We start from the raw sequence: 14,342 nt of genomic DNA, 5'->3' as shown, positions 1-14,342 counted from the left end.
CTTGCCGAGCCCGCCAAAACCTCCCGCGCGCGGGCCGCCCATACCCTCGCGAGACCTCCCGTCCGCCACCGGCGTCCGAAGACGAGGCGAGCCGGACGCGCTGCCTCATGGGAGGTGTAGTCCGGGTGCCGGTATCCCTCCAGAGGGCCCTTCGTTTTTTGTAATCGGATTGCAGAATTTACGCGTGGGGGAAAAAATCCCCACCAAACCAAAACAAACAAAAACCCCCAAACCAAAATGAAACAAACCAAAAACCCAAACAAAACCTCCCAAAACCAAAACAAAACAAAAAACCAATAAAACGAAAATAATAATAATAAAAAACCCACAAAAAAGCAACACAAAATAACCCCTAACCCTAACAAGAAAAACTCGCACCGACAAGCGTGCTGTGCGGTTCAAACTTTTATTCCAAGGCATTTCAGCAGGCAGACTTGCAGGCCCTCACAAGACCAGGCGTCCCAGGCTGAGGGCGCAGCAGGCCCGCGGCCGCAGAGAGCGGCGCTCGGCCGCAGCTCCCGGGGCGGCGCTGCAGGCACACGGCCCACACGGACAGGTCGGCCTGGTCCTCGGAAAGAAATGTCAACAAGTCCGCCTCCAGTCCCATTACCCCTCTCCCCAACTCCTCGAGAAGTTACTGTGTGCGAGCAAATGCAGACTCACCAGCCCTTAGCAAATAACTGATTGAGATTTTATTACAACACTTTTTTAAAAATAATTGTCGCCAGAACTCTTAAATTCAATTCCCTCTTTTTTCCCAAATTTTCTTTTGTCTGAAATCTTTATGTCTTTACTCTCTTGCTTTCCTTTCTTTTTACAATCTATTTCCCTTTCTTATTTAAATGCTATTCTTATACCCAAAACACTTTAATATTGAAGCATTTACTCCCTTTAGTCTCAGGCGCCACAATTGATAGCATCACAATGGCCATAATATTTGCACACAGAAGGCATGTGGAAAGAAAGGAAGTCCTTTAGTGCATAAAGCACTCTTGCCAGAGGAAAGCTCTAAGCATCTAAGCTCTGTAGGTGCAGAGCCTAACAAAAGAACCTGAGAAAGACAGTCTCTTACCCCTTCCAGCAGCAAAGAGGTAGATGGAGTACTGCTTTCCACATAGACTGAAAGTGGGCAAATCCTCATCAACTCCTTTTGTTGGCAGCCCTGTATGCAAAGCACTGGGGTGTTCTCATGGCTGCTACCAGCAGGAGAACAAATCATCAATAAAAATCAGATTAGTTGGATATATTGATTAGGCTACACCTGGCTTGTAGAACTGGAGCCTGACACCCGTGCTAACCAATTAATGTAGCATGCATTCCTTACATTGAAAAACCCAGATTTTTGATGCAGCTAAGTGAAACAGTACTGATTTTTAAAAAAAGTATCCCCATAATCCCTAAACTAGGCAGGTTCATCTTTAAAAAGGACAAATCTAAATCAAACATGGCAAAGGTACATTGTATCAAAAAGACATTTTTATGCTTCTCTATTCAGCTCTTTGCCCTGTAGTGTAAGGACCATTTGTGCGTGAAAAATCCTGTTGATCCTCTTCATCCAAATCCAAAATGTCTGGGACATCATCTGACTCTGAAGACAGGTCTGTAATAGCGAAATCTGGAACCTGTGTAGGAATGAAATTTCAATCAATTCAAAAGTAAAACTAAAAAAATTTGTGCAGTACTCCTTCACTGAAGACAGGACACAAAGGTGCTCATCATTTCTAGAAATCAGACCAAACATCCTGATTACAGAGTGAAATATGGTCAGACACAAAGGCAACAGGAACCATTAAGACAAATCAAATACTACACAAGATGGAAAGCAGTTGCTCAGAAGGTCAGATTTTATAGTAGAGATGGAAAAGAGCTGAAGGTAGTAGACTGAATTTAGTGAAACTAGTGACTGGAAACTTAAGAAAGGAGGTTTTCAAACTAATGTTGCCTTTCTTCTTTTCACCAAAGCAATGGACTATACAAAGTTATCTGCCCTGAGGATATTGGTACAGATTGATACTGTGTTGCTCTGCCTGCCTACTACATCAGACCTTTTCTGATGAACCAAACTTGGAACTGCAGTCTCACTTTGGCCTCTGTTTTAACTGCATGAATAGTATTCTGTACTGCTAAGCAGCATAGGGTTTCAGGAATTGCCAGAAAGACATTCGTGGATACATGGATGTTAACAGACTTCTAAAAATGCTGGCTAAGACACTTAGGAGCTTAAGTCCCAACCCTTAAGTCCCCTTAGTAGGACTTGGACTACTTAGGCACTTCTGAAAAATGGGATAAAATTAAGCAATTTACTCATAAGTTTTTTGCCCCAACTGAAAAATACTCACATCTGTAATATGGTTAATGGTCAGTTTTAATGTTGGTGATATGATGTACTTGGAACCAGGCACAGTATCAGCAAATAACTACTGCTGCATTTTGAGAGGACCTTGGTTCTGCATCTTCAAAGCAACAGCAGCTTGTAAGCATTTCTGTAACTTAAGCTCAGCACTGACTGAAGAGACATTTTAATGCATTCTCTAACTGCTAAACATTTTATGACTTACTTTAATGAAAGACAGTAAGCAAGAAAAATCTATGCTTTGCCTGCTGGATGACAGGTCAGAAAGGCAGACAATGTATCAAATAAAGGGACTATTATTTCAGCTACCAGGTTGTACACAACACAGAAGCACTGCACAGTAATTTACTGGTCTTACGGAATAGGTTGTCATTGTACACCAGGGATCTTTGAAATACTAATTTTTTATTAAAACTGATCTTTAGAAGAATTTAAGCAGCATGTGACTAATCAGGCATTGTTATGAATACCATGAAATGTATATACCACTTTGGGAACTTAAGCTTGATCAAAATAAGATCAGTAATTTTTGTTTCCCAAAAGATCAAAAAGGCACTAGGAATGCAGGAAACACGTCTTTCTACCAGCAAAGATTATCTTGCAGCTTTTTACTTATGGCAGTTTTCCTAAAATTCTCATTACCGTGCTTGGACAAGGCAACAGACTTCTCCATTACCAGCACATGATCTTGTATTTCATACAGCAGCACAGATAGAGATATCCTAAAAAGACTATCCATAGTCCATATGGATAGTTTTATGTATTATATGCATACGTGCCCAAATGAACAGTTTTATGTATTTACACTGACCAGGACACAGCCACGTCCACTAAGTGTGTCTGACCAGTAAGAATTTTCTCTATCATTCATTTAATTGGTTTTTATTACTTACATCCATTTTGTTCTTAGTGACAACAGAAATATTGCCCAAATTTAAGTTTCTGCTTTCTTCATCTCCTTTATGCATGCAGCAGAAGAACCCGATTCCTTTAATGTAAGATTTTGATAGCCATGAGAGAACTTCAAATTGGAGTACATCTCTGAGTAAAACCGACTGGATGTCAGTATGACTCACTTCAGTTTTGACCATGCTAAATTATATTGGAATATATCTGTACCAGTCTAACTAAAACAATGCAAAGCCCTTGGTGTTATGGAATTCCTTATGTAAAAGATCTTTACTTTCAGTTGACTCACTGTTTTCTTTCAACTTCCTATCAATTACTGAATAAAAAAGACTAGATAAAACTCTTCTTCATGCCATTTCTCTGTATGATTCAGTAAACCATTTACAAAGATATAATACTTGCAAAATCCCTACATAGAACAGTGCAAAAAAATACTATGGCGTTTTGCTGTCTTCATATACACGTTGATGTCAATACTAAAAGCTTCAATCTGTTTGGTTGGTTTTTTTTGGGCTAAGTTTTTAGAACTGAGCCACTAGCATTTTGACACAGTGTCCTCATTTTGTGAGCTTTCAGAACAAGCGCTTATTTTTAGTCATCAAGAGACTGTATTATCCAAAAGAAATAAAATTGCCATGAATTGGCAATAAACAAATGTCAATTTATTTAACAAAACATTGTGCATAATACCTCCAGCAATCTGCTGCATGTAAGACTCTCTGAGCATGCAAACTACTAACCAAGCATGCTTAAAAATAAGTTTGGTTCCATTTCATCTTTTTGAGGGTTTAATAAAGCCTTTTCGTGGTAGTTACTGCTTTTTTTAAATAATGAGAAATGTTCCCAAATCCTTTCACCTATTTTACTAGCTATAAAATATTACCCTAAGTTGAATTCTGGAAAAGATCATTGCAAAAATATTAATCTTGAAGAATAGGAGACATTTCCAAATCTTTACACCTTTCTTTAGATTCAGGCAAACTAACTGCATCTCCAGGCCTTATACAAATCTTATAATTTGGCTTTGACCAATGATATAAATATGTTTGCAAAACTTGTATACCACATGGAGCTATTTACAAATGCTTATATTAAAAGCTTTTCTAAAAAACAATTATCAGCAATGATAGAATAATAGTTCTCTCTTAAAATGCACCTGGGAAGAGGAAATGTCAACTAGCATGAACAATTTTTGAGTGATCTCCAAAAGAGAAAAAGTAATTTTCTGAATTCTATATAAATCCTAAATAACTTTACATGTGATAATGATCTTAATATCAGGTTAGTATTCTAACCTTTACCATCCCAAGTTTTGTGTGACTAGAAGCTTTTGACATTCTTCCATTTAATCTAGTTTACCTGCCTTGTTGAAAATAGTTGAATCTACTTCCTGTAATTTTCAACACATCTGGTCCTACCTTTTTTAAAAGGTTCCAGAGAAACCTCAGTTTTCTAGCTCAAGCTATGTTCTCAAATATGATTTTGACTAAGAGAAAGCAATCTTTTGTGCAGTGCAGCTGAGCTGTTCAATACATACAGTTTAAGAGAAACATGTAAGTTGGCCGTATCTCAGCTTTCCCTTCTTTTATTTTTGTGGAAACACATCAGCTTCAGTCAAAAACAGTGGCAAAAAGACAAGGCTTTGGAAGGCATCATTCTTGCCTCCACTGGATATGTTAATAGTCCCTTTCTCTAGCTGCACTAGAGAAAAATCCTAAGTTCTGTCTGTAGAGCTGCAGTTAGACTGGAGTGTGGAATATGCTATACTAAATCACCTGCAATAAGATACCCATGCAAGTACAGTTGCAAATCAGTTTAAATATTCAATGCTGTCCTTATTAGCAGAATCTAATAATCTTAATGACAGAATTTTATAATATTTAAAAAATCAGTAGCAGCAAATACCAATTTGCTGCTACTCACCCATCTCTTCCACTAGGGAAGAGCTCCTAATTCCAATGGGGGTCGGAGGGTTGTGTTTCTGTGCATAGAAACTTTAAAACATTTGCAGAGTGGGCAGCATCCTACAAAACAAGCACCTATCACAACAACATCCTTGATTTCCACTTCATCTGCTTGCTGAGATTTAGTAAAGATGGACAGCCATGCAAGAATACAAACCAGCAACACAAGACAGAATAGACACAAGGTACTGCTCCTGCATTAATGCTAGATGATGCTGTTTATTTCTCAGTCCTTAAAAGACATTGAAAAGTTTGAATATTTTATTTGACTGATCACATCAGGATGAAATCCCAGAGCAACTAGACTCTAAAACACACATAGAAGAATGGGAATTCCCTTCTTTGAACAGCCCACTACTCACAACTAATTAGTTCCATTCCGTTTCTGAGCAATCTATAATAGTGGATTCACTCCACAAGTATTATTGCAAATGGCGATAAAAAGGATATTCTTGCTGGACCTCTGCAATAGTAAACTTAAATTAATTCCTGAAAGCGCTATGTCTCCAATAGTCTTAAGTCAGGCCCTAGCTGGAAAGGAGTCTCATCATCTCATGTTTATTTCATGTTAAACACTGCCCTTATATAAAGGGAGTATTAAAACCTGTAAGCTACAGAATCTTTACCTGCAATCCCGTTTTGCTACAGTTTCATTTAATACTGTGCTTAAAACAATCTTCCTTACACTTGTAGGCCAAGCCCGATCCAACAGATAACCCTCTCATATTAAACAGCTGGACAACATGTAATCTGCTTTAGTGCCTACATCAAACCACGTGGAGATATTTGTTCCATGTAGCAATGTGTGACTATGTGGTAAGTTTTCTTTGAACTGTGTTTTTGCCTCACTCTTTGGTGACTTCTTTGAAAATGGTGGCTGGCATTGCTACACTAGATGATTGCGACCCAAAGTTGTATAGGGCATGCATCAAGGAAAAGGATACAACTTACCTGGACAGCCCTAAACCAAGAAAGCTTATTTCTTAGTAACTACTTCTCTTCCAGTGGAGGTGTTCACAGGACTTAGTGAGAACAATTCCACTGAATAACTGAGCATTAACATACATCTGTCATTCAAGTTCAAGAGGAAAAGAAAGTTAAAATGGTGATGCAGCTGAGAAGTAAACACTGCTTATAGGGAGTCAGAAGACAAAGCAGGTAGATGGCCAAGTCAAGCACATACAACACCTACTGTGAAGGGTTGAGAGGGTTCTTTTGTCCATATCTGTTTTCAATATTAAAACATCCAGCAGCTCACAGCTTAGGTCATCTTTAAAGGTGACAACAGCAAGGATCAGCAAAAGCAGTAGTAAAGCTAAGACTCAAAGGGTTGATACACAGAAATTCAACAGCAAGGAAATGCTGCAGCAGTATCTTATCTATCCATCAATACATACGCAAACATTTTCAATGCACATCTACATTGTTTGCATGTCAAACTTGCTTTCTGCTGGACCCAGTTTGAGAGAGACACAGAAGAGCAAGTTAGATTGTTTTAAAACAAAGGAGACAGGCTTTGACTACTAAAGCATTTATTACTAACATACAAAAATGAGTTACAAAGCAATAGCTACAAAAACACACAACAGCAGGCACTTTGGTACAAACAGCATGAATCTTTTGTTTATACTGTATATTAAAAAGCGTGTTGATAATTATTTGGTCAGTCACTGGAACAGTGTTCATGGAGCATCTAGATGATGCTCTTAACCATATGGTTTAGTTTTCAGTTAGTCCTGCATGGAGCAGGAATCAAACTTGTTGATGCTTATTGGTCCATTCCAGCTTGAGATAATCTATGATTCTGTGGTCATGTTAATGTGTAATACAATAATGAAATTTGTACAGTTAATGTTAACACTGCCACAGCATTTTACTCCAGCTGACTCATTCAGAAACCCCACTTTCAGCTTTGGCATTCTGCACTCACAGAACTTTTGTCAGGAATGATGTAGCAATAGAATTTGAAAGTCAGATGCATATTTATCAAATGTGGGATCTGCAGTGAACACAGCATTCAAGTGTACATAGCTAGACCGTAGATGCATTAATGCATTTCACAGTATGTAAAGCTTTTATATCTTTCTGGTAGAGATCAGGCAACAAAATCAAAGGCCTTCAGCTATGGTGGGTTTCATTTAGACTAATGGTATTTATACCACTGAAGCACAATGAGGTGCTTGACAGACTAATAGGGCATCTTGACAACTGTCAGCTGCCAATACTTCGGCACTTGAATCTCTTTTAAGAGTGGCTTAACTACACAGGACAATGCAACCCATGTGCAAGTGTCCTGGCCTCTAGAATCCCCTATTCCTGTATTTATGAATTGTTCACCAAAAAAATGGTGAAAATGGATTTTTTTGCCAGCTACACTTAGTAAGGCCACTCATTTGGTCAGTCAGCAGAGTACATGTGTGCTATGCAGCTTGTTCAGTAGTGTGTTCAGGCTGTTTGTCTTTTTGGCTGGAACTTTCCTCCCCTTCACCTTTGCTTTCAGCATGCTGAATGCCAGGCAGTTGTAGGTAAAAGGGACCTACCAGCCAGTTGAGCGGTGTGTTGTTAACAAGATAATCCATCACATCATCCAGGGACTCCTTCATTTTCTTCAGCTGTCCTTTGCTAGCTGCAATGAAGCTGTCTGATAATTCTTGGAAAGAGGATGCTGACCGAAAGCTCTGGTAGACATCACCTGCCATTGACCCAACACTGTAAACCTGATCCTGTACATTCTGTGGCAGCCCCTGAAGGCTTGAGACCAGTGTGAGGCAGGTGGTCTGAAGCTGCTGAGTGAGGCTCTGTGCAATAGCTAGAGTTCTTGACTCAATGTGCTAGAAAGAACAAGCACAACAGCAAATTAGTGTCTTTTTATGACTGTAGCAGCTTTATGTTGGTCAAGATACATAAAGAAGCAAAGTAAAGTGGATAAAGGTGACATAAAGCTACAGCAGATAATAAACCAGGTTTTTAATCTGAAGCATCAAAGACTTAGAAGTACTTGATATTTCTTCAACACTCAAGTACTTCGTGAAAAGAAACTGATAGCTTCTACCCAGCGACAGTCAAGCAGACTCTCATTTCAACTCTGGATAACAAGTCACAGCAGGTAATTCTAATCAATGAGCTATCCCTGAAAGCTATGTGTAGGACTGAGTGGGTCTGTGGCTAAGACTGCTGACAAATCATTATTTCTGGTCTGGACACATCACATAATTGTTTCTAACTAATCTACATACAGATATTCCAATATGAGTTTTCATGCTAAATAGGATAAGCATTCTCGAGAGAGGAGAATGAACCTGAGTGTTTGCAGCAAGTAGACCCATTTAAAGAGTTCAAGACCCCTACTTCTCAGAAGTCAGCTGTCCTTAGCTTCAGCATGCAGCCTCTCTCTTGCACATTTTAGAGACTGTTAGTTTGCCATTACCTTGATGAGATAAAATATATTTATTTCTGGTGTACATTTACATCTATTTACCTCAGCACTACGCAGATCATCACCATCATTTTGGCCTGTATTTTTCTTCCATTCTACCCAGGACTGATAAAGCTTTTCCTGAGCACCAAGAAGTTTCTTATTGGCACTATTCACGTTCTTTCTGGCATACTCAATCTGAAATAGAGCCAAATAAGGAAGTAGAGCCAAGAATCCAAACAGTTCCTTTAGGGCTTCTCTACCCTGACTGTTTTGTATTCTCCTTTTAAAATACTTCAGAAATTCAGTATAAACAACTTTGCGCAGTGTAAGCATGTGCTTAGTCTCATCAAAGAATTGAAAACTGAAAGCAGTTTTAAGATGTTGTGTAGTGTTCCCCTCTGCCTTGACTATTTCCCCATCCCCCACTGGCATCCTACAGGAGGAACTGAAAGTGTATAGAAGGCCATGACTCTGTGTGCAGTTTGTCATGTACATAAAGATATTTGCTGGAATAAAGACTACTGAAGTACCAGAAATACTCAGAGATAAAAGCAGCAAGAATCCCAAATCCCAAAAGAATTTGAAATTTCACCAATAAAAAGGATTTAAAGGACTGACGTGTTTCTAAATTGCATGACACTTTCTTCACCGAATGAAGTATGTGCCAAAACCAGCACTACAAAACAGGCATAAATTTAAACACATCACTTCTGTTTCTGCAGTGCTTGCATCTACAAGCAATTGCTCATTAGTTCACAGCTTAGCCTGATTTAGAGCTCTCCTGAATGGTGACAAAAATCGCTTAATGGCAAATTCTTTGTATTTAATGTAATAATGTTCATAGATTTAGTCAGAGAGCAATCCCAGTTTTCCTGCAACTCTTTCAGCTATTTTCTTCACACTAAACCAAAGTCAACGTATGTTTTTTATGTATCAAGTGAAAGTTTGACTTACCAGACTAACAGTGTAGTGGAGCTGAGAGATTGTCTCCTGGCTTTTCTGTTTAGCATCTCTAACTTTGTTTAAGGCTTGTTGGTAGGCACGTGTGCGGACCTTTGAAGACAGGGATCCTAGTCTAACATAGTAGCTTGGCTTTTGGACTCCAACTTCAAAGCCTTCAACATTTGCAGCTTCTTTCTCTAGGTATGTAGAAAGGAAGCAAATCGATTACTAGAGGAAAAATTAAGAGGTCTGAGACAATTTCATCTGTCTAGTAACAGCTGAATACAGGGCTTGTTGAGTAGTCCTTTAGCAGCATGATTAGGCTGATAGACCACTTTAAAGAGAAATCCTTACTTTCATTCTGCTTCCTTGTGAAGATGCTGCTATTACAATCAGCAAGGTAAAAGACAGTTTGGGAGGCATGTGCCCCCCCTCCCCCACTATGAGAATGCAATATATGGATGATTGCTTGCTTCTCTCCAATATAAGCATTCCAACAAAATCAAACCTTCAAGTAGTCTTACCTAGTTCTGCTTCTGTAAGTGGAAGATACTGGTCTACAAGGGTCTCTGATTTTGTGAGAGCACTGTCCACACCACTGCTCACCATTTGCACCACACGACTTCCCAGGACAGTGTTAATGCTGCCACTGACAACTGACTTGGTCATTTCTACGCTGTCTTGTACTGCTTCCTTAGTCTTGCCCACAACTCCAGTGATCGTGTGAGCAACAGTTTCCTTGGCACCAGTCACAGTGGTTGTTACAGCTTCTCTGGCTCCAACAACTACATCCTTGGCATTGGCAACAACCTGCCGCAGGACATACATAGATTTACTAAAAAGTATTAACTGGTGAGAGCTACAGCATTTTAAGTCCAGGAAATAATAAATATATGCTAAAGCTTGTACAAGTATGGGTTATCTAGGAGAAAATGTGCCCTAAAAAATATGTACAAGAGAAAAAAAGAGCATGACTGCCACACAGCTTTTGAAGTTTTCAAAAACTTCAGTGAACGTAATCCAGGCACTTTGTGCGAGAAAGAGACAAAGACTCAAGTTTTAAAAGACACCCACCAGTGAACTGCACTCACAGAAAAATGTTGTCAAGTGGAGGACAATTTAAAATAATTTAAAAAACCAAAAAGCTTAATGGTCTCCCAAAGGCAACCAACAGTTCTACAGATCAATCCTTGACTTTCTCATTGCTTCCAAGCTGTGCTTCAGGCACAGCTTTTTGAAATGTATCTCCCCTGGGTTTTAGTGATAATAGAAAAGAAGTGTTTATGGTTCTTCTGCTTAGCATACATAAATGGAAAGAACTTACCTTGTCGGTGGGTTGATTCAGTATAGGCAGTCTCTCTTCAATTTTGTCTAGACCTATACAGGCATAGTTGTTGGCAACTACAACTATAAAAGAAATTACAAGAGTTGGCTTTAATTATTTTTCATCTAGTAAAAATCAAACTGAAAATTCCTCTTGAAAAAGAAGTCATGCAACACCCTTGAAGTAGTTTCCTCCTCTTCTAAGCAAAGCCAAAGAAAAAGGCAGATTTACAGTGCCAGAAAAAAAAATCCTCACTTGCAGGCAAAGAAAAGTCATCTGATAATTTACAAGCAACTGGCAGAAGCTGAAACACCTGTCCCTCTGCCATTCTATGAAACCAGGTTTCTGGTTACAACAGCCTTGTGACACAGCTTCCAAATTTAACCAGTTCTCAGTGTAAGAAAGCACAAGAGTAGCATATGAAACCAAGTGAAAGGTGAGGAAAGTGTTGAGCAAGAAACTGTGTAATCATCTCACATATAAAAGTCATCCATCAATTTAGTATTATGAAAGCTGGAATCTGCTTTCACTCTGGATTATTACCTTTTTTTTTAAGTCTTATCAATGTTTAATCAGTTACACAACAAATCAGGCAACAGGTTCAGTCAGCTACGTGAAAGAGCATTCAAGACCAGCATGACCATGTTAAACCATAGGCACATCTGGATATAAAAAACAATCAGTTGAACTAAAGTTACCAACAGCTTCATCTTTGTCTTACTTTGTGGTTCCAGTTTCTGAATGATAGGCATAGCACTTGTCATGGCTACTGACGTAATCGTCTTCACTCCTTTCTCTGCTATCTCACACACTGACTTCAAATAAGGATAGTTATCCTTTGTGGTGATGTAAGCTGTGGACACCATATCATAGGTGGAGCTCACCAAAGGAAGGTTGGCAACCCTCGATACAATGTTCTGTTTTAAAAGAGAAAGGTGTTAGTTGACTCCTATTTTATGATCTAGACAAGGAAATTATGGGAGTAACTCAGACATACCTGCTGTGGATCAATTGCTGCCAATGCCATTTTTTCAGGTCTTGAACCTCACACAGCCTGTGAAAGAAGCATATATGAGCTATGGCATCATATCTGCTTCATCTAAGCACCAAACTTTGAAACCAACAACCTTCTTGTGATCCACCCCATTTACTGGGATCAGGATGTTCACGTTTCATGCATACAGGAATTAGATTCCATTGTAATAATTTATAAACCCAAAACTTGGTTTAGGTAATGCAAGTACAGCATATGCATGAGACAGGCTTTAAGGTACAGCAGTTAATTGATGAATAACCGAGCAGCTGGATCATTTTTTTCTAGAAGAATTAAGACAGACTTATCTGTTGAGCCATGACAAAAAAAGCCAGCCCGCAAGTTACTGAAAATCTAGTTTAGAATGTTCAAGTCAGACAAAGAACCCCCCACCAATAGCTTTAATCAGATTAGATCTTTTAGGGAGCCCACCTAAGGCTCACTCTGTTCTGCTTGCTAAGGAGTTAGCATTCCTGTGATACGGAGGGCATCGGATTTCCCTACTGCAGAAAATAAATCTCCCTTATGCTAATTTAGACTAAATTATTACATGTTCCCCACTGAAACAAACTGCAAACGTTGATCATTCAACAAATCTACAGTACTCAACATTCATTCCAACATGTATTCATATGGAGAAAATACTAACAGCTGTCCCCACAAGAACACTATAGAGTGGCAGGGTATTGCAGTACTACATAAGGAGAACACACTGAAGCACACTGTCATCCTATGGACACAGGTAGGCTGAACTGAATCTGCAAAAAGCACCTTTTCCATTAATGATTTCAATAATGCTGAAGTTCCAGAAGAATCTGCATGAATGAAGGCAACAAAAAGGTAAACTAGGAGTCCATCCTCAAAAAGGTTATGCTTTACAAGGTTTGCCACATTCGGTTTGCTAGGTTTGTCAAAGAGCCAACAGCAGTTTTCTGTCTCATATGTATGACAGCAAAAAAGGAACATGTTAATATTCTATCTGAGGTAAATAATTACATAATGGGCAACAAGGACAAAGGCATCCTGTTAACATCTTGCAGGAATATTTGCACATATTAACATACGTGTGCAATAACGTAACGCTGGTAATGAGATTAACCACTGTACATGGAACACACAAGGAAAACAAGTAGTACACAATGGTTATGGTAGTAACAAAGACGTTCTCATTTAACTTAACGGTATTTAAATACCTGTTGGAACGTGCTATGTTTTTCACACAGCATTACAAATCAGATCACTAGAAGTACAACTGTGTTTCACCATGAACTGCAATGCATGCTACAGAACAGGTAAATACTCTAATGCCACAGAATCTGGACTCTGAAGGAAGAAGTGCAGTTACTTTAAGGATTATTTAATATTCGTTGTGTGTCTCATAAAATCAATCACACAGGGCACGCATTTGAATTTTAGTCAATAAACCAGTCCAGTTAGCCTGTGAAGTTATTCCTGCTCCTAAAGACAAGGAAGATAACTAGGATCTCGCACGCTTTCAGAGATCCCCTGAATAAGTTCAGCCCTAGCAAGAGTCAATCCATCCTCTGGAGCAGGTGAGTGAGACGCCTGGAATCCAAGGCCAAGCATATTTCAGAGATGGCAAGAGTTTCTGGAGAGGAAAGCACACATGCTACATCACAAACTTCATTCCTATTCTCCCCCTCCCTACGGAAGGAAGTGCGAGAAAGCAGCGCGATGAGCCACGCACAACAGCCGCGGCGCCTGCTCTGGCTCGCCGCGGTACCCAAGGCAGGAAAGCGCACCGCTTTCCCAAGCGCCCTCACGGGCCGCTTCCGGGATGGGGCATTCCAACGCCGCTCCCGGGGGCGGACGAGGCTCTCAGGACTTTCTGGTCCCGGCAGAACCTCGGCCAGCGCACCGAAGCACGGGGGGCCGCGGGGCGGGGGCAGCGGGGACGGCCCGGCGGTCAGAGCTGCACCCGCGGCCGCGCCCCCGCCCGTTCCGCTCCGCGCCACCATATTGCCGAGTCAGCCCCGCGGGGCGGGGCGGGCCGGCGCCGCCGCGGCCGCCGACAGCCGCGCCGGAGCACCGGGCCGGCCGTACTCACCCGGGAGGAGGAGCCGGAGCCGCCGCCGACAGGAGCACGGGCAGGGTCGCGGGCACGGGCGCCGCCGCCGCCGCTGAGTGGGGAGCGCCGCGCTGGCCCCGCTATTTATGGGGCGTCACCGCCGCCGCGCGTCAGCGCCGGCGCGGGGCGGGGCCGGGCGCGCAGCAGGCGCCGCGGCTGCGGTCAGCGGGAGGGCAGCGCCTGGCCGCCGCTCCTGCGCCGCCGCTCCTGCGCCGCCGCTCCGGCCGAGCACCGGGGTACCGACTGTGCTGAGCTGGGAGGGACTCAGGGGTCGTCGAGGCCAGCTACCGGCCCTGCACAGGGCAGCCCC

General features: G+C 41.1%; 1 protein-coding gene across 5 annotated transcripts; it reads right to left on the bottom strand.

The window, feature by feature from the left end:
- Window positions 1-669: 669 nt before the first annotated feature.
- On the bottom strand, window positions 670-14,135 carry PLIN2 (perilipin 2). 5 transcript variants are annotated; one of them, XM_059492600.1, is made up of 9 exons: window positions 14,012-14,135; window positions 11,908-11,964; window positions 11,632-11,827; window positions 10,911-10,993; window positions 10,115-10,396; window positions 9,599-9,787; window positions 8,705-8,839; window positions 7,767-8,057; window positions 670-1,622 (listed from the first exon to the last, which is right to left on the bottom strand). In XM_059492600.1, exons 2-9 carry the CDS (start codon window positions 11,935-11,937, stop codon window positions 1,488-1,490), a joined length of 1,341 nt encoding a protein of 446 aa, XP_059348583.1. In that variant the 5' UTR covers window positions 11,938-11,964; window positions 14,012-14,135; the 3' UTR covers window positions 670-1,487. The 5 variants fall into 5 exon arrangements, with proteins under 5 accessions (XP_059348583.1, XP_059348587.1, XP_059348584.1 ...); XM_059492604.1 differs by lacking the exon at window positions 8,705-8,839; XM_059492601.1 differs by lacking the exon at window positions 14,012-14,135 and having other exon boundaries at window positions 11,908-12,146.
- Window positions 14,136-14,342: the final 207 nt, after the last annotated feature.

This window comes from Ammospiza nelsoni, chromosome Z, assembly GCF_027579445.1.
Source record: "Ammospiza nelsoni isolate bAmmNel1 chromosome Z, bAmmNel1.pri, whole genome shotgun sequence".
In the NCBI taxonomy this organism is placed as follows: domain Eukaryota; kingdom Metazoa; phylum Chordata; class Aves; order Passeriformes; family Passerellidae; genus Ammospiza; species Ammospiza nelsoni.
The sequence above is the reverse complement of the archived record's forward strand: the minus strand, read 5'-3'. Positions and strand labels throughout refer to the sequence as shown.

What these genes read in the sequence shown, in the direction of transcription:
- PLIN2 (XM_059492600.1), bottom strand. Translation starts at nt 11,937, where the DNA reads ATGGCATTGGCAGCAATTGATCCACAGCAG. An exon ending in TTCCACTTACAGAAGCAGAA is followed by an intron (nt 9,788 to 10,114) that starts CTAGGTAAGACT and finishes CTTTCTACATAC; the next exon opens with CTAGAGAAAGAAGCTGCAAA. An exon ending in ACACACCGCTCAACTGGCTG is followed by an intron (nt 1,623 to 7,766) that starts GTAGGTCCCTTT and finishes ATTCCTACACAG; the next exon opens with GTTCCAGATTTCGCTATTAC.